Genomic DNA, 19,564 nt, shown 5'->3' with positions numbered 1-19,564 from the left:
TTATGGATAGAAATAGATAAACATATTTCTGACTCACAGGGAAAAGTGTTGATCTTAAAATGTTGGACTTGATTTCTCAGAAGTTGAGCTTGTGTTGTTCTGTCCCGTCGTCCTACAGAACAGTATAGCTCAGCTGCCTGTGGAGGAACTGGACAGGATCCAGGAATACCTCCAGACCAGTGGCCTGGCTCAGAGGTAACACACATCTGTACTGCAGCCAATTTTTGGAATAGTTTGTAGTTTTAGCAATCTGCTGCACATTTTATTCATGATTGTATTTTAAAAGCAAAACAAACGAATAAAATCATAGAACTCAAACACACCAGTTTACAAAGCAAAACATCAAGATGTCAAACTAAACCTAAACAAGCCAAAATACAAGTGAAAACCATGTTCAACTTACGTTTAATTATGTTTAGAGGTGTCAAACTAACATTTTATCATTGTGAGCAGCCACATTTTTTTCTCTCACCTGTGACATCAAGTCTCAGTCCTGTACGCACTTGCATGGCCAACCAGGCGCAAGTTTTTGGCCGTTTTTTTTTTTTTACTTGAGTTCCCTAAATAATGCATTCATTAACCACTGTTAAATACAATACCACTAGTGATTGAGTGTAAGTACATGGATTTGATCTGCAGGGACTGAAGATGTTTATCTGCAAATTTGAAGAAAATAATTGAGTAATATCCTCTCGTCATGCTCTCATCACAGGCATCAGAGGTTCTACTCCCTGCTGGACAGGTTCAGAGCCACTGTTGCGGACACCAGCAGCCCCACACCTCCTGTGACATCACACCCCTTGGACGGGGATCCACCACCGGCCCCTGAGCTCGTCATTGCAGATAAGGTGAGAGATTAGAGAATCAGTGTGTGCCTCTTTATTTCTTGTTTTTACTGTGTGTCTTGATCCTGCAAAGTAAATACATTCAGAACAGGAGGTATAAATATTTTTCTGTATTATTTTAATTTTGTTTTTAGGAGTGGTATGTGGCTCTGGTGAAGTCTCAGTGTTGTCTTCGTGGAGATGTTTCCCTGTTGGAGACAACAGAACTCCTCACCAAACTACCTCCCGCTGACCTCTTCAACACCATGAGCTGCAAGGTGACAAAGACTGCAGCCCACAGATAGAACTTATTCTTAACCATAATTAAAAAAAGGTTTTTTACATCAGAAACTGGCCTTTTTTCCCCCCAGGAGTTCAACCTAAGCCTACTGTGTCCATGCCTAAGTATGGGGATGCAGCGGTTAGCACGGGGTCAGGGGTCACTCTTGTTGGAGACGGCCTTACAGGTGACCCTAGAGCAGCTCGCAGGGGTCACAGGTTCACTTCCTGTCCCGCACCAGCCCTTCCTGCCGCCCGCCCAGCCAGAGCCCTACTGGAAGCAGCTAGCGGATGTGTATGGTGAGAGTGGCAGAGGGAGATTGGTGGATAAAAATGAAGAAGTCAGAGTTCTTTAATTTATTATCCTGTAAGATTGAGTCATTTTTAAGTTTTGTAAGTTTTGACCTCTTGTGCAACTTGAAGTCGACTTGTTCTGTAAAGCATTAAGGTTGCATTGTATGTAACAAGCAGCAAAAACAGTTTGAAATCTAAATCTGAAGAGTAAAATGCAGGAGAAATGCTCTCCACTGCAACCACTTTTTTTTTAAGTATTCCCTGTATTTGTTTCTGCTGTTTTTCAGATGAGCCAGGTTTCTACCCCAGGGTTTTGTCGCTCTGCAGAGCTCTGTCCCAGTACCTGCTGAATGTGAGCCAGCTGCCCTCCTCACTACACATCCCCTCTGACAAAGAACACCTCATCACCACCTTCACTTGCACTGCAGCTGAGGTAAAACATTAAAACAATACTTCACTTGCAAAACATCTATTTGTTTATCAATAGCTGCGTTTACATGCACATTCTTTCTCAATCTGAAAAAAATCATTTTGATTGAAGATTTTAGGTCAGTTGTTCACATGGGATGTCCTCAAATATAATCTGGTGTTTATACATGCACCGATGCATGTAAATGGAGCAGCTGTGTGACATGCGCAAAAATGATGAATATACTGTACTAACAGGGCTGCCAACTCTCACAATGACCATAAGACACACACTATTTACACTTTACACGCACTCTCATGTCCAGAAGTGCATTTTCTGGCAGTGAAATAATGTAACTTGACAGCAAATTTATTTTCTGGAGCTGATGATGTAACATAGCTCTAACATTTGATTATGGATGATAAGATAATCCTTTATTAGTCCCACATTGGGGAAATTCACAATAAAGATTTTTTGGGGGCTTTTTTGGCGTTTATTTGAAATGGACAGAAAGTATATGTGAAAGGGGCAGAGAGAGAGGGGACGACATGCAGAAAAGGGCCGCTGCAGCGAGGACTCAGCCTCTGTGCATAATGTGTTGTTTTACACTTTAATCAAGGATGTTTCATTAGTTTTCCTCCACATTACATCTCTCCCTTCATGTATGTCCTCCAGCTGAAATTATGTTTTAATAAAGTTTCAATTATTGTTTAAAAAACCCAGAGCGAGTAGGGCAAAAAATATATATTATAGGTCCTTGAAAAGTCATGGGAAAGTTTTGAAATTTTGTCCATAAATATGCGTTGGAATTCGGACCCTATAAGTCTCTCTGTCTCCAGGTGGTGGTGTGGCGTCTCCTCCAGGACCAGTTGCCCCTGAGTGTGGACCTGCAGTGGGCTCTGTCCTGTGTGTGTCTGGCCCTGCAGCAGCCCTGCGTCTGGAACAAGCTCTCCATCCAGGAGTACACCACACACACCTGCTCCCTCATTTACTGCCTACGCCTCATCATTGTTGCAGGTGAGGAAGCCGCCAGCATGTTTGTGCATCCTGTGATTTTAGTGTGGTCATGTGTCACGACTGCCATAAGATTTAACATTTCTGTGTGCCTTTTCAATGCCGGTCAAACTTTTTGTCTCTGCCTCCCAGTGGCTGTAAGTCCTGGTGACCAGCTTTTGCATCCAGAGAAGAAAAAGACGAAGGCAGAGAGAGACGCTGAAGGAGACGAAGTGGACTCGCCACATGCTGACCGTAAGCACTTCTGTGTTGTTTTGTGATTTGGTATTTATGGGCTTTGCTTTGTTGCTATGTTGGATGTCTACGAAACATTACATGACTTTAGCCATGATTTTAGAGCTCCCTGACAAAAGCCCCAGATTAGAGGCAAACAGGGGTTGGCTTGGCACTCATAAACCAGTTAGGGCTCAAGGGTTATGTGTAAACTGTTTGAAGAACGGCGCCAGGAGGCTTACAGATGCATCACAGAGGCTTCCCAGATATCTAGAATGCTAAATATCTGGACCTGTCTAGTACTTTATTGGTTAGATACAGCAAATGAGAGCACAAGACACGGCTTGAGACAAAGGCCACGTTTAGATGAGAATGGCCCTACTAATAATGGCAAAGTCTTTTCTTTGCATTTTAAAAAAAAGTCCATGTTCATATAACATGCAAGATCCGCTGCCTTGTGAACAGCCCCAGAGATCAGTGGAGTTGCGGCACTTTCTGTGTACGTTTGAGAGGTTAGATGGAGAACGAGATGGAGAGATAGAGAGAGGGGAGGAGAAGGTGGAAGACTGTTGCACACAATGTTTCTGTTAGTTTTCACCTTAAAATGTACTTGTAAGGCTTTGTCACTTTCATACTTTTAATATTTTCCTATTAAGGCCCCCCCCCAACACAGTTTGTAGTTTGACCTGCACATCATGTCATACATGAATTTGTCATTATATTTGCCATTGTTTATCCCTTAAAGCTTTCACCTGTGTGTTGTAGACATGTGCGAGTGGCAAGCGTGTGAGATCATGGCGGAGCTGGTGGAAGGCCTGCAGAGCATCCTTGCCCTGGGTCACCATAGAAACAGTGCATTCCCAGCTTTCCTCACACCGACTCTACGCAATATTGTCATCAGTCTGTCCCGACTGCCTCTGGTCAACAGCTACACCAGAGTACCTCCACTGGTCAGTGTGTAAAAGATATTTTGCCTTGAGTTTGTAGACATGAATGTATTGTTGTATTAAAAATATCTGTGTGTAGGTTTGGAAATTGGGCTGGTCCCCTCAGCCAGGAGGAGAGTACGGAACAACGCTGCCCGAGATCCCTGTGGATTTCCTGCAGGAGAAGGATGTCTTCAGAGAGTTCCTGTATCGCATCAACACACTAGGTAAAAAAAACATATAAATACAATCATGAAACAGGATTTCCCTTTGTCTCATTCACGTTTATCTCAGTGACATTGCCTCCTTTTGATTACTGAATCATTCCAGATGTGCAGTTTTGATAGAGTAAACTCTTAGGGTTTTTCCATACTTGTGTGCTGACTTGGCTTGACTTAGTTTGAGTCAGCGCGTCAGCCTAGCATGGAAGGGATTTGCATTGTGCTGATCCATGGTTTAAGTCCCCAGTTATTTTGTGCTGAAGGTAAAAAAAAAAAAGTCTGTGGCTGCTTCTGCTTTTACTTTCCCTCCCTACAGTATTGTTCTTGTTGTTATTGAAAAGTAGCTACCAACATCTTCATCGTAAAAGTTATTGTGAAGCAGCAAACAGGTTTGTCAGGGGTTGGCCGATGTTGGTGAGATGTCACTGCTATCCACTTGGAGACAATGGGACACGCTTTTGTAAGAGGGTCCGTCTCTGGCACAACTCATTGTGTTTAAATTGGAAATGGAAATGCATCAATGTAACATGCATGATTTGACTCGGTGCGGCCAAAAGTGCCAGTGGAAAAACCTGATCTGATTTTTATGTCATATTGTGGTCAGTGTGACAGATGCAAATTGTATTTTCTGTCATGTGACCGTTTTGATGCTGTATTTTTAGGCTGGAGCAGCAGGACTCAGTTTGAGGAGACCTGGGCCACACTGCTGGGGGTGCTGGTCACCCAACCCATCACTATGGACCAGGAGGAGGAGACACAGCAGGAGGTACAGACATGAAAGGATATTGCTCACATGCTGAAATGTTCCTCTTGATAGCGAGGTTGATACAACTACAAAGCTCATCGCACATACTGGACCGTAAAAAGAACACACAGTTGCTTACTTTAATGAGTAATATGCATTTACAATGCACTACATGCTCTGTGTTTCAGGACACATTGGAATAAATTGTGGGAAACTGTACTGTGGCTCGCAGTTCTCTCTCTGTCTTTCCCATCTGTGTCAATGTTTATCCTTTTGTCTCTAGGAGGACTTGGAGCGTACCCAGTTGAATGTGTTAGCAGTGCAGGCCATCACCAGCCTGGTGCTGAGTGCCATGACCCTGCCCACTGCTGGCAACCCTGCAGTCAGCTGTCTGGAACAGCAGCCCCGCAACAAGAGCCTCAAAGCCCTGGAAACACGGTAGCTGTGAAGCTGTTTTCTATGAACACTGTAGTAGTGCCCAGAATAAGCAGGCAAAAATATTTAAATTGTGTTTGTGTGTGTGTGTTCACCCAGGTTTGGAAGGAAACTTGCAGTGATCAGAGGCGAGGTGGAGAGAGAGATTCAGGCTCTTGTGTCGAAGAGAGACAATGTGCACACATACCACCCATACCACGCCTGGGATCCAGTACCCTCGCTGTCGGCAGCCTCAGCTGGTAACACTTTCACAAAGCCTCTCACCCAACCCAAAGCTGCTGCACTTCCACCTGCGACACTAATTTCTGGTTTAATTTTGATTCAGCAGGCACGCTGATCAGCCACGAGAAACTGCTGCTTCAGATCAACACAGAGAGAGAGATGGGCAACATGGACTACAAACTGGGACAGGTAAGAAATGCATAAAGGTGGAGAAAAAGAAACTTGAGGAACTGTGAATTTTGGTTTAATCCATGACAAAGCACAGAGCTGACTGTTAAAAGGCAAGAGGCCGTGTGATGCAAACTGCAGTAAAGATCCGAATGAAGCACATGCTGAATGTGCTGCACTGCGTGTCCAATGACTGCTCCAAAAAACTGGATAGTACTGGCATATCCCACATGTCTTAATTGGAAAAAGGCCCTAATTCAGAATATCTAAACAGAATATGCTGTTCACGCAATGTGTATCAAATTCAGAATATAGTCATATCCTGAGAAATATTAGAATATTATTATGTGTATAATTCTGCACAAACATGGATGTAAGCTGCGTTGGTTGAAGGCATACAGCCACAAGGTGATAATTCTAGCTTTCCTCTCTCTCTAGGTCTCCATCCACTCAGTGTGGCTCGGTAACAACATCACCCCACTGAGAGAGGAAGAATGGGGTGAGGATGAAGAAGATGAAGCAGACACTCCAGCTCCCACCTCCCCTCCCATATCTCCTATCAACTCAAGGTCAGTCAAATAAGACATACAGTCACACATTTCTTCAACACATGATGCACTGAAACAAAAATGGGACTGATCACCGTCTGTGTTTTCAGGAAGCATCGTGCAGGTGTGGACATTCATTCATGTTCCCAGTTTCTCCTGGAGCTCTACAGTCAGTGGCTGATCCCTGGTTCCCCGAGTAACAGGAGGACCCCAACCATACTCGTCAGTGAAGTGGTCCGATCGGTGAGCTATGATGCAAACTCCCGGTTATTTTCATTGTTCAGCCAGGCGTCTTTTCATTTATGTCAGTAAAGGATTGCCTCAAACTGTTCAGAGTTTCCAGGTTATACTTGAGAGAACAGTAGACAAAAAATCTAGTTTTCCTCACCCTGGAAATAACATCATAAAAAATAATAATTCCTGGCTGCCTGTGTAATCTGTTGGATCCCCTCAAGCATTTCTTCACGACGTCTGATCTCACCCTCTCCACAATCCCCCCCCCCTCATCATTTTCTGTAGCTGCTGGCGGTGTCGGACCTGTTCACAGAGAGGAACCAGTTTGACATGATGTTCTCCACCCTGATGGAACTGCAGAAACTTCACCCGCCTGAGGACGAGATCCTCAATCAGTACCTGGTGCCTGCCATCTGCAAGGCTGCTGCTGTGCTGGGCATGGTGAGTATGGCTGTGTGTGGTTGAGGCGAACCTTTTGACGCTGGGAAAATGTGTGTATGTCATTGGTTATACAGTAGTGATGTAGAATTAAACTCTCATTTGATATTCCAGGACAAAGCAATAGCGGAGCCAGTATGTCGCCTGTTGGAGACAACCCTGCGCAGCACCCACCTGCCCAGCCGTATGGGTGCTCTGCATGGAGTGCTCTATGTGTTGGAGTGTGACCTGCTGGACGACACAGCCAAACAGCTCATCCCCACCGTCTCTGAGTACCTGCTGTCCAACCTCAGAGCTATCGCTCAGTGAGTATCACAAAATAAGTGTCTCAAAAACAAACACTCAAACACTGACCTCATTTCATCATTTAATGAGCTGAGCTGATGAGCTTTAGGGAGCAAATATAGTGTCAGTGTGTGACCCTCCTGCTCTGCAAGTGGATCTTTGAATCAATTAGTTTCATCCATCTTAAGGCAAGTGGAGATTTCAGTTTGCTCAGACAGATTTCTTTGATCTGAGACTAAAACCTGCAAGTAAACATACAATCCTTGATGGGAACAAGAGTGCAATGCAACATGTGGCCACTAGGTGCTGCCCCTCACATTTCAAACAATAACTCCTGCCCTTTCCATTTTATTTTAGTCTTAATTTTTATGTTTTCTCTCTTTCTGTGCTGCAGCTGCGTGAACCTGCATAACCAGCAGCACGTGTTGGTGATGTGCGCGGTGGCGTTCTACATGATGGAGAACTATCCTCTGGATGTGGGAGCTGAGTTTATGGCTGGAATTATACAGGTAAACAACGTGTGTGTGAAGTTGCATCAACTCTAACGGTTTATCACACAATAACTGTATTGGACAGAAGTAACATTCCAAAAAAGAAAAGTTTCCTTTATTGTCGGTACGTTTCCGTCACAATCAGTCTATTTTTTTAAGAAATACATTTGAATTTTTACTCTTAGAATAAATTGACATTAAATGAGTTAGTTGGTGTACCCTGTTTCGCTTTATCAATGTCTCTCTGATTAGGCCCTGATCAGACTGCGTTTAATCAGCCGGGGGTTGGCTTTTTGTAATTGTTTTCAACGAGAGCATTTTACAGGCCACATTTGTGTTGTTGAGCGTCTCACATCTTTTCACAGTGCCTTATAAGCACCTGGAAATGGAAAAACTTTAACTCAGAGCAAAGAGGCGGCTAATGCCATTGGCGTTTCTTTCTCCTGCCCGATCAAATGAATTGACACGGGGGGGCCTGTGTAGTGGCAATGTTAACAATTGCATGCTCTTTTAAGACAATGTGAGCTTACTTTCTACGTTGTCTAACACAATCTGCACAAACTGTAGCCTCAAGTACTTTCTAGCATTTTGCCAACCGTAAACGGGCCTGACAAATGACAGCAGATTGTTAACCTGTCCCCAATTTATCCTAAAATAAGCCTAGAACTGACCATCATCCAGGCGAGGTTCCTTGACCAGCAGGTGGTGCTCCTTGTGATTTCTCCTTTATCTGAGTGTCTCATGTACTCTCGTGGATGTCTGTTTCCCTGTATCCAGTCCCTGAGCAACTTCTGCATTTCTGTTTTTCATGCAGATTTTACTGCAAGTTAACTTTATAGCGAAATAGCGGTTAAGTTAGGGACAGGTGATCTGGTGGTTGCTGGTGGAAAAATAAAACAAATTTAAAAAGATGCACCAGGCTGCAAAACATGCTCTGTCTGATTGGGGCCTGTCTTACTCTCTTTATCCTCTCTCCTGCCTCTGTCCCTGTCCTGCAGCTGTGCGGTGTAATGGTGTCGGCCAGCGAGGACTCCACTCCCTCCGTCATCTATCACTGCGTGCTGCGTGGTCTGGAGCGCCTGCTGCTGTCAGAGCAGTTGTCACGTGTGGATGGAGAAGCGCTGGTCAAACTCAGCGTGGACCGCGTCAACATGCCGTCGCCACACAGAGCCATGGCCGCCCTGGGCCTCATGCTCACCTGCATGTACACCGGTAAGAAAGGCTCTAACACTGAGCAACAAAGCCAATGTAGCATCCTGCATGCTGGCTAAATCACCAGCATGTACTGTATGACGACTGGTGCTTCCATTACTGCTGTTGTGACTTTATCAATCACCGCAAACTCACCATGGGATTGAGCTAGCTGGCTCACTCACCTGCATGGGCACTCTGTTGACTTTACTGTAGCATTGCAGCTTAAGTATTGTTAAAACTGAAGATCTGCGAGCTTAACTAGTATCAATACTGCATAAGTCTCTGTGAGGATGGTTCCTGTTTTCTTGCCTGTACTCTCATCCTCGACTCCTTCCCTCCTTGTTGTATGTATAGTGAATGTAGTGGTGTCCCTGCTGCATAGTGATCCTCCCACCCCTCTCATACAAATTATTTGCCTTCTCTGTTATAAACAGCTAACAAATATGGATGTAGACAGCAGTAATGCGGTGTAGAGTAGGATATGATCTGATGTTTATTATCACAAGGCGCTCAGCACTTTTGATGAGTGTTGCTGGACAGAAATTATGTTTTTAACAGAACAAAAATTTCTCTCCATACTTAAATGTTGCACACCTGGAGAATTTTGTTAAAACACAGACAGTAGCTGCGTTTATATGCACAATTTTTCTCAGTCTGATTAAAATCAATCTGACCCTTTAGGTCAACTGTTTACATGAGATGCCCTCTAATATGATCTGGTGTTTACAATAGTAATAATAATATAAATAACTAAATAAAAATGTACAATAATAAAATAAAGAGAAAATCAAGGGGAAAAAACACCATCTAAACGGAAAAAGGCAGCTACATTAAGAGAGGTGACCAAGCTCTCTCAAATAGACCATCATCCCCCTTCACTCGTGCCATTAGTCTTAAGATGTTACAAGTTTCACGATGCCACTGCGTTAGTGAGGTTTGTCACTTAGCCACAGCTTTAAAATATATCTCCTAGCATGAAAGATGCAAAGCTCTTGAATTTCTGTCGAGCAAGACTCCTCATAAAACGTTTAAAGCACTCTGCCATAAATCAGTGGGTAGTGTACCGCTCCTCGCTGGATTTGCTTGCTTCATAGCTGAGGGTGACTCTGAGACAAAGAGGAAGTGTTGAAGTGTAGAAATGGGACAATCCTCAGAACATTAGGTGGAAATACAATATGCTGCTGTCCTTAAGTCCATGGAAATGCTAACTCTTTAGTTTTGTGCCTGATTGTGCATGCCACCATTGCATGGAGCTTACAGTACATACTTCGCACACACAACAAATTGCATATTTAATATTTAGAGATGCATGGAACATGCACAGCTTTTATTATATATTTATGAAACACTTAATCTTACACTAATGTTATCACTATATTGGGGAAGCACAGGTAAGTATTGTATTATAAGTATTATTACCATCACAGTGTACAGGGGAAACTCAAAATACTTTATTTTTAGAAGTTTTTATATCAGCCATCTTTATACCCACTCTCTGTCGGCGGGTTTCCATTACAGATTTGCGCAAAACTTGAGCGATATTTTCGAATTGTCGATAAAACACTATGCGAGATGACTACGTTTCCACTGAGTGATGTTATGCAACTTCTCCTCTCGTAGTAACATTTTAAGAAGCATGGCAATGGATGTTTAAAACATTAGCAGGTTTATTTATATTTCAACCACCGCACTAACTGTCATTATTTCCAATCAAAGGCGATGTAGGCATGTTATGTGAGTGATAATGGATTTTGAAGATTATGGATTTTTTGAACTTTTGAAGAGTTATGAGATGCAATAACATCTCTTGTAGTGCCTGCTGAATCATGCCCGAGGGAGCCGGTGCCTACCGGCACATGCAAAGCCAAGGCATCATGTGGCCTATAAAAGTCAAAAAAAGTGTTTCCATTGCAGTTTTGCAAAATTGGGCTTTTTCAAATTACCTGAAATACCACTTCCTGGGTTGTTTTTTTTGTTTTTTTTTAAATTCACGTATTTCCGTTAAGCGTATCACGTATTTGCAGTTTTCATTTGCGCAATTTGAGAGTTAATGGAAACCTGGCTAGTGAAAACTATGTGTAGTCACGATGACAACGAGTGATTTACATTCATTAAATCTCTTTACAGCATAACAAACCTTTTCCAAACCTCCAGCCAGCCCTGTACTGTTGCCTGTGACTGCATTAAACAGAAGTGCTTGCTTCCTGCATGTGATACCTGTATTCTCTGCATACCTCTGATGTACCCTACCTCTAACCCCTACGTCGTCCCCCACTAACTCTAGCAACTCGTAGCATATTCTTGTCCATATGCTGACTGGCTAAATAACATTTCTTTGTTGCCAAGAGCTAGCCAGCAAATCCCCAGAGTAAATCCCGGTTCATGAAAATGCAAACTTTCGGCATCCCTCTCTATATGTGCAGCACAACAAAGCAAGCTGCAGCACATTCAGGTCACAGGAGAGGATAATCTAGTATGTAATGCACCCAGGAAACGTGGCGTCGAAAGTCTCTGCTAATACTTTAAGCACCAGTCTCTTACAGAAAAACCTACTTCTTAAGGCGGTGATTTGACTGAAGGTACCAATTTTCAGTTTGAGGTGAACTAAATTCTGATCTGAATCTTGTGATATCAGTGTCCCCACTCTAACCTCTCCCCCACTGGTTCGACCGGTGCCACCCCCTCCCTCTCGTCCTCTCAGCGGTGCTCGCGTCAGGTTCAGACGTGACAGGGGTTAGAGGTCAGGTTGACTCTGGCTCTGCCGCAGCAGAGGCGTTGGGCGTCACGGCAGGTCATGTCGGTTTCTCCTCAGGCAAGGAGAAAGCCAGCCCTGCCAGCCGCCCCGCCCACTCTGACCCTCAGGCCCCAGACAGCGAGTCGATCATTGTTGCCATGGAGAGAGTCTCAGTGCTCTTCGACAGGTACACACACACATACAGACACACACACACACACATCCTCCACTTTACAAATAATGAACACAGATTCATCAAAGCGGGTTCCCAGGGGTCTGGAGTAGGGTTGCAAATTGTTAGCACTTTTCTCAATCAATTATTGGTAAAATTAACAATCGATTAAACATATTTTAAACAAACAAAAAAAACTTTTCTCCTCAATCAAAGCTCAAACATATTGCATATACTTGGACTGCACTGCATACCCTGTTGATTGATCAATTAAATTTCACATGTTCGATTAAATTCTTACGACCAATAAATGGATCATCAATTAAGTGTTATCATCCCTAGTCTACATCCCTATATATATATATATATATATATAGGCCTTGAAAGTGCATGGATAAGATGAGCATTAAAGAGGTCCTTAAAAGTGCTTGGATTTAGTCTCCTGGGATCTTTGAGTTTTTATAAATCCAGACTGCTGGGCCAAGCTTAAGATAAGATGAGATAAGATAAAATATTCCTTTATTAAATTTGCATTGTTACAGCAGCAAGATGTGTACAAGATAAATAATAAAAACTCAGCAGTTAAAAATATTTACACCAATTGCGCATGATAATAATTGCACATTGTGATAAATTGAACTTTAGTTTTAGTCTATTTTGGTGTTTGTGGTCTACTGGGAGCAGTGCTGGTTGTACCTGATAGACTTTCTTCCAATGTGTCACTCTCCGTGTAGGACAACATACAGCAGTGAATTAAATTTCATGCTTTTTGGTGGTGAGTTCATCAAGAAAATAAAGCATTTCAAATATAAACAGTGCTGATGGGAGGCTAATGTTAATGCTAACCACTTGCAGTGACACACCAGTTTTAGGATATACCGTCATATGAAAGTTGACAACTATCATACCATGTACATTTGCTCATTTACAATAATGAAAAATGCAGAAGGATGGAGAATCTCACTTTCATTTTAGTTAAGTTTAGTTAGCTAACCCTAACCCTCAAAACGGGGGACTCTAAACACACACACTTCCATTTTAAGTCTTAAAATAGCAATAAAACATTTGTTCAACCAAAACGTACCTTTCTGTTTTCATTCCTTTCAGGGCCGTTCTGACTGATAATAGTAGTTATAATTCTGTAATACTGTGATAACGTGAAATGTTTTTTGAGACGGTTATCATACTATGACAATCTCATACTGTTACAACCATAAAACCACTAAGATATAATCGACATGGACCCTCTCAGTGATGGTGAGATTTGTGAAATTGAGAAATGTTTAATATTTATATACAAAAATGTATGACAAAAAATCCAAAGATTAATCAAATATTCTTTTTTTTGAGTGATATGAGTATGTATGTATGTATGGAGTATGTTTTCTTCTCAGTAAACATTTCATATCTTAATATGTTGACTTGTTTTGTAATGAAAACTTCTGATAAAGAAATAAAGGGTGCAATAAGGTCAGACACCAACATTCAGAAGAAAATAAATGCATTTTTGCATCATGGACAGACATTTTACTTTCAGTAAAATCCTTAGATCCTCAATAGGTACAAGTACCAAATCTTACATGCTAATTTGTCATTGATATAGACGGTAATGTTGTGGTTTTTTTCCTGTTTTTGTTTTATGAAGCATTATTCATGGAATAATAGTCAAAAAATTGTTTCAGCACATTTCACGTTTTCCTGCATTTAAAAAAATCAAGATTTCTTTCAGCCCTGATACTGGGTGGTGCCCGACCTTAAATTTCTACTGCCAAATAATTAACGTAAACCATTTAAGTCTGTATTGTGCTGCACTGGGTTAGACTGCAGTATGCGAACAGCTGTCTGTATTATCAGCGCTTAGTTTTGAAATATGTTGTCCTCAACGTGCATGAAAAGTTCTTGAAATGTGTTATTACAAAAGAGCGACAACCCTTTAAAAAAAAATACAACACACACTTGACTCTTAAATCCGCAGCTTTCTTCGTTCACCTTTGACCTCCGCAGATTTGTGGCATCCAGAATAATTTAATGGTGGCAGCTGATCTACGTTTTGACAAACGGTGGCAGCGCTTGTTTTGTTTCCAATCATTATGTGCTCTTTGGGGTTTCCTGTTTGCAGGATCCGGAAAGGTTTGCCCAGCGAGGCTCGGGTGGTTTCCAGGATTCTGCCCCAGTTTCTGGACGACTTCTTCCCGCCGCAGGACGTCATGAACAAGGTCATCGGAGAGTTCCTGTCCAATCAGCAGCCGTACCCACAATTCATGGCCACGGTCGTTTATAAGGTCAGCAGCGGGACATGAGTCATGCAAATGAAAAAAGTCACTCAACATTTGATGCTGAACAATAACAAGATTAAAAACTTAACAACATTTTTCTCCTTGAGGCTCACAAGGGATCTGATCGTATTTCGTTCATTCATTTGTTTTGTCGAATCAAACTCAGTGACCACAGAGAGTTGTGTTTTTTCCTGCTCTCTGGTAGTTTGCCTCTTGTAGGGAGCATAACCAAGAATTTTAATGAAGTTCAGTCTCACTGAAGTTGTTGCTTGGTACCTCTGTTTTTACCGCCTCTGCCAGCTCCTTTTGTTGTCCAATCAAAGTTGTCAAGACAACATCAAGCTGGAGCAAAGACAGTGTTCCAGTTATTGTCCAGGGATCTACAATACGAATAAATGAATAAAATAAACAAACGCAGTATGTGCTTAAACATAAATCTTGTTTTGAGATCTGAGTTTTTGTTTTTTTTAATGTGAAAACACCTCAACACCAAAATCTGCCTGAAATTGATGCTTTTTTTTAGGTAACATTCTCCATCTATTTGCGTGCGTCTGCTTTTCCTCTCTTCCTCTCCTGCTGCTCTGCACCTGTCTCCAGGTTTTCCAGACGCTCCACGCCACAGGTCAGTCCTCTATGGTGCGAGACTGGGTGCTGCTGTCCCTGTCCAACTTCACTCAGAGGACACCAGTGGCCATGGCCATGTGGAGCCTCTCCTGTTTCTTCGTCTCTGCTTCCACCTCCCAGTGGATCTCAGCTCTGTATCCTTACATGAATCTCACGAGCAGGACGGTGACTTGTGTGGTTAGAAAAAGAATGATTAGAAAGGAAATTTAAGTGTCTGTCGCGTCATTTGACCAGTTCAACAGCAAATGGCAGGTGTTGTTTGTTACAGTGGCAACACACACACATCAGTGGGGCTGAACATTTTGTCAAACTGACTAGTTTAAGCTCTACATTTTGCTTTACTGTTACCTTTTAAGTCATCTTTCAACAAATTTCACAAATTTCGCAAATTCAAATTGGGAATTTAATATACACTTAATGGTCAATTTTGAAAAAAATCCTATTTATGACAAAAAAGTTTTTCCACTCACATGAGGTGATTCGAAAAAGCCATATTTCATAAAACTGCAATGGAAACACTTTTTTGGCTTTTACAGGTCACATGATGCTATGGCTTTGTGCTTGTCAGTAGGAACTGGCTCCCTCATGATGCAGCAGGAGCTACAAGAGCTGTTATTGCATCACATGACTCTTCAAAGTTGAGCGAATCATCTGGAAGTTTTGAATCTGAAATTCCTCTATGAAATCGTAAACACTTCCCAAAATTACCTCATACACAGCTGCTCCCACGTATAAGGGGTTTGCCTTTATCGCTCACATAACACGCCTACGTCGCCTTCGTTTGGAAATAACGGCTAGTGCGCGGCTGAAATAGAAATAAAGCTGCTTATGTTTAAATATCGATCGCTCTGCTTCTTGGCATGTTATCACGAGAGAAGTCGCATAACATCGTTCAGCGGAAACGCTCAGAACTGTGTTTTGTCGACAATTAGAAAATATTGCTTAAGTTTTGTGCAAATCTGCCTACTCTCACGTAAATACAGCAATCCTCAATCCTCCTCGCGAGCAAGAAAGAAACCAAGTCAGTGCACGAAAGAGTATTTATGCTTTGTACTTCTACTCCACTGCTTAAGAGGTTGTGACTGCAACTTGGCACAAGTCGGTTGGTTTATACAGAAGTTTACATGAAAGTTAAACCACTACAATATTTGCAGGGACAATGTACACATAAAAATGGCTGTCGCTGTGACCACCCTGCTATGTTCATTTAAATGTCCGTCCTACTCTCATGCTCTGTGTACAAACAGTGCGGTCTGTTGTCCTTAACCTCCTGCCCTCAACCAGACTGCCACACGTGATCAGCCGTATGGGCTCCAGCGAGGTGGTGGACGTCAATCTGTTTTGCCTGGTGGCCATGGATTTCTACCGGCACCAGATTGACGAGGAGTTGGACCGCAGGGCTTTCCAATCCGTCTTTGAGACCGTGGCCTCGCCGGGCAGCCCGTATTACCAGCTGCTGGGCTGCCTGCAGTCCATCCACCAGGACACATCGCTCTGAGGGAGGCGGATGAGACGGACACGAAGGCACAGAGAGAGGCCGGGGGGGAATGAAGCACGGGGAGAAAAGTGGATTAGAGTCAGAAACGTGGTAGGGCGAGAAATTAGATCTTCATGTCCATCTCCCCGTTGTGTTACGGTGGAGGGAAAACCAGAATGTTTCATTAGAAAAATCTACTGTAGCCTCATCCCTCTCCCTCCTTTACACTGATGCGACCACTGAATGATGAATTCAGTGGAGCGAGCGTAAAGAACAAACCAAGGGGAGATCCCAAACCTCGGCAGTTTTAGGGCATGTGTTAGGGACTGTGAAGGACACTGACTGCAGACTGTGGTTCTCTCTATGACCACGTTCTCCCCACAGACCATTCCTCGAGACGAATGACAGCACCTTGAACACCTCCCACCCAGCACCTTGATTAAAAACATATAAAAAAAAAAGTAACATTAATCAAACACAAAATTGGATTTGTTTATTTTCCTGTGAGGACTTGCTTGAGTGTTGTGATGTCAGTCAAGTAAAATAGATAAAAAAATAGAAAATGCAAGTTATTTACTATATTTAAAAGTTTCAATGCATCTATTTTTCAGTGCGTTTTGTTAAAGAGAGCTTAAGGTCTGGTTAGGACACCGACAACGGGCTGACGCAGAAGGGTCAGAAATGCCTGCTCAATGTTGTGAATTAGTATCTTTGAAGATCTTTTTTTATATTTAAGTTACTTGTGGTCGTTCTCTGACACACACGAGACGAACGTTAAATATTTTATGTGTAAGAATGATCACTAATAGCCATAGTTTTGTTTTTTTCCAGTGAGTATGAGAGGAAGGATGGTGTGATTTGTCACTGCGGAAAGAGCAACTTGTTTGCACCCATAACAGCAAGTTGCTAACATTTCTGTATCTGTGCAGTGGCCTGTTTGGATGTTATATTGACTGGACAGAATAAGACAGGGACAAAATGGGAAATATACAAAATACAACTCATATTCTGACATATTTTAACAGTTTAAGGGCCCATATACCAACATGTAAGACGGTGAAAACTGTCAAGCAAGAAAAATACCAAAATTTCAGTGATGTTGTCTTCTCTTTTTTAATCAGTAGCAGGGGGGAAGCATTTCCTCTTATGATTTTTATCATAGTGATTATCTGTCAAGTCCTTTTTTAAAAAACTGCATTCAAGTCTTTTATGCTCCCCCGTGCACCTGAATACGTCCACCTGTCCCATTTCTTGTACTTTTTTTAATTCTCAGGATGTAAGATGTGACTATTGTTGTAATAAGACTGGAAGTCATTTACAGTCATCTTTAAATGGAGTTCGTATCTTGTAAAAAAAAAAAAAAGTAATATGAAAGCCATGGTGCATGATAAAACAAAAACTGTGTAAAGATGAAAGATCTTAAAAATAGACAGTAAGATAATGTGACGTATTTTCTGTCTGTCTTCACGTACACATGATCCGAAAATGAGAAATCAGTGACTCAGCAGACCGCAGAATGCAGAAAGCTCCGAGCTTATAGTATTTTATTGAAGACTTGACCGTGAGTTGCCTGGAAGTGTGCTGGGCGGCGTTACTCTGTACATACACTTGCCTTAGATAAAGACTGAATATATGTATGTCCTGTACACTGAAAGCTTGAAAGCATGCTTAGCATTACTGCTATTTTTCTTGCGTAGTCCTTAATACTGTATTTCCGTGGGTACGGTTGCCATGACTGTTGTGTGGACGAGATGCAACACAATCCAAAGGGAGCCTTGTAAACCTTAGCGACCAACAGCAGCTTCGACAAATCAACAGATGAGGAAGTGTAGCGTAGTGATGCCACGTGACAGCAGGAGGGTTGTTTTTTTTTTTTTTTGTTTGTTTTTTTGAGCTTTAAATATTTTGTCTTGGATAAATATTGGTAAATATTTCATCATTCATTGTTTTGTGCAGAATATTAAATAGCACTTAAAAAAAACTTGAAGTTCCTCTCATGTTGCTGTTAGGTGCTTTCTTGATATGCAATGAGTCCAACAGTACATAAAAGTAAAAACATCACAGTGATTTGTTCGCTAAATATGTTCCCACTTTCCGACCCTCAGAGCGATGTGACTGGCTTCCTTTTGATCCTGTTAAAATAATGCATTCACACAATAAATGACTCTGCAGCTGTCGTTAAAATTCCATTGTGAGGCCTCGCTGAAGTAGATTAATGAACCTGAATGAGTCCTGTTTTACTCCGAAAAAGTCGAAGTCAGTTTGTGTGGTGAGAAAAAAAACAGAGAAAGTCCGAAATCTATTTTTCTGCACTACTGTTAAAGGAAATAATTCAAAAACAGGCTAAAGAAAATATTCTTTTCATCTTGTTTTATCTTCCCCTGGCAGGAGGAGAGCAAAAGACCGACTGGGGCCCCCTGCAGGGGGTAATACGATTACCCAGAAATCTTTTGTGGTTTGGGTTGGTGGGCGTGGAGGTCGTGTACAAAGGTCATGTTCAACTGATTTAACATGCTTCCTTTTAAGACTTTATTTTTCTTCAACTCTGCGAAGAACTCAGAAGATAATAGTGGTTTTGGTCTTATGAAAAAGCTGAGAATTACTGCAGTTACGATTTTTTTTCCTCCACAAATCTCCTTACATGCCGCATAATGTCAACTGTGTTTGCAATGAGCATCTTTAATGGATACCTCTTTTTTTTCTCCCTTTCCAGAAATACAGTTTCCATGATTGTGATTTATACGCGAGTCTGAACAGAAGTACAGACTGCAAATGATGTGATTCCCCCTTTACAGTCTCTTGATTCTGGATTCCTCAACAGGACCATGGAGCCTCCTTCATATTTTCTCTTTATTTTCTTTTGTTTTCTTTTTTTACAATTGCCTGTAAAAAATGAAGAGATTGTGTATTTCAGTTAATTTTAATACTTTAAAGAGATTAATCACTGCATATGGTCTGTTGTAGAAATGAATAAATTATTTAAAGATGTTAAACTTTGTGAGTTTTATGACTTCCTTCAGGAGAGCTGTAAATTCAGCTCAACTACTAAGATAGCAAGTGAGGAAAATCCTAAAATCCTAGAAATTACATGATTTAACATGCTTGTTTAAGGGCTGTGTTTTTTTCATGTGAAACCTGCCATCAGACCCTTACCTTTAACACTGACCTCTGATATGATCTAATTATTGCATTTTGTACAATTTCCTTTTCAGCCCGGCTGTAATTCCCTTTTATGGACTATAAAAACATATGTTGCTCTTGTTTTACAGCACCCATTACGATGGGTGGTTCATGATTAAAAGGTATTAACAGGATTAGCAGACAGCTGCCATATGGTTCAT

At 41.8% G+C, this 19,564-nt stretch overlaps 1 protein-coding gene across 6 annotated transcripts in view; it reads left to right on the top strand.

Moving 5' to 3' along the window:
- Positions 1 to 19,216, top strand: part of htt (huntingtin) — a 42,790-nt gene extending 23,574 nt beyond the window's left edge. For 2 of the 6 annotated variants that reach the window (XM_042484251.2, XM_042484247.2), the window contains 23 exons: positions 119 to 195; positions 713 to 848; positions 980 to 1,102; positions 1,196 to 1,403; positions 1,685 to 1,830; positions 2,646 to 2,823; positions 2,953 to 3,054; positions 3,799 to 3,983; positions 4,060 to 4,186; positions 4,843 to 4,946; positions 5,209 to 5,363; positions 5,460 to 5,599; positions 5,689 to 5,771; positions 6,189 to 6,319; positions 6,409 to 6,541; positions 6,818 to 6,973; positions 7,085 to 7,275; positions 7,650 to 7,764; positions 8,745 to 8,958; positions 11,642 to 11,861; positions 13,966 to 14,128; positions 14,720 to 14,880; positions 16,031 to 19,216. In XM_042484251.2, the coding sequence (XP_042340185.2) occupies positions 119 to 195; positions 713 to 848; positions 980 to 1,102; positions 1,196 to 1,403; positions 1,685 to 1,830; positions 2,646 to 2,823; positions 2,953 to 3,054; positions 3,799 to 3,983; positions 4,060 to 4,186; positions 4,843 to 4,946; positions 5,209 to 5,363; positions 5,460 to 5,599; positions 5,689 to 5,771; positions 6,189 to 6,319; positions 6,409 to 6,541; positions 6,818 to 6,973; positions 7,085 to 7,275; positions 7,650 to 7,764; positions 8,745 to 8,958; positions 11,642 to 11,861; positions 13,966 to 14,128; positions 14,720 to 14,880; positions 16,031 to 16,244 (3,462 nt within the window). In that variant the 3' untranslated portion in view covers positions 16,245 to 19,216. Of the gene's footprint in view, positions 1 to 118; positions 196 to 712; positions 849 to 979; positions 1,103 to 1,195; positions 1,404 to 1,684; positions 1,831 to 2,645; positions 2,824 to 2,952; positions 3,055 to 3,798; positions 3,984 to 4,059; positions 4,187 to 4,842; positions 4,947 to 5,208; positions 5,364 to 5,459; positions 5,600 to 5,685; positions 5,772 to 6,188; positions 6,320 to 6,408; positions 6,542 to 6,817; positions 6,974 to 7,084; positions 7,276 to 7,649; positions 7,765 to 8,744; positions 8,959 to 11,641; positions 11,862 to 13,965; positions 14,129 to 14,719; positions 14,881 to 16,030 lie in introns of all 6 variants that reach the window. The other 4 variants (XM_042484250.2, XM_042484246.2, XM_042484253.2 and 1 more) reach the window with 3 other exon arrangements.
- Positions 19,217 to 19,564: the final 348 nt, after the last annotated feature.

Source organism: Plectropomus leopardus, chromosome 3, assembly GCF_026936395.1.
Source record: "Plectropomus leopardus strain MGB_pleo_1.0 chromosome 3, ASM2693639v1, whole genome shotgun sequence".
Lineage (NCBI taxonomy): Eukaryota > Metazoa > Chordata > Actinopteri > Perciformes > Serranidae > Plectropomus > Plectropomus leopardus.
Note: the sequence above shows the minus strand (reverse complement) of the source record. Positions and strands in the feature narration are given on the sequence as shown.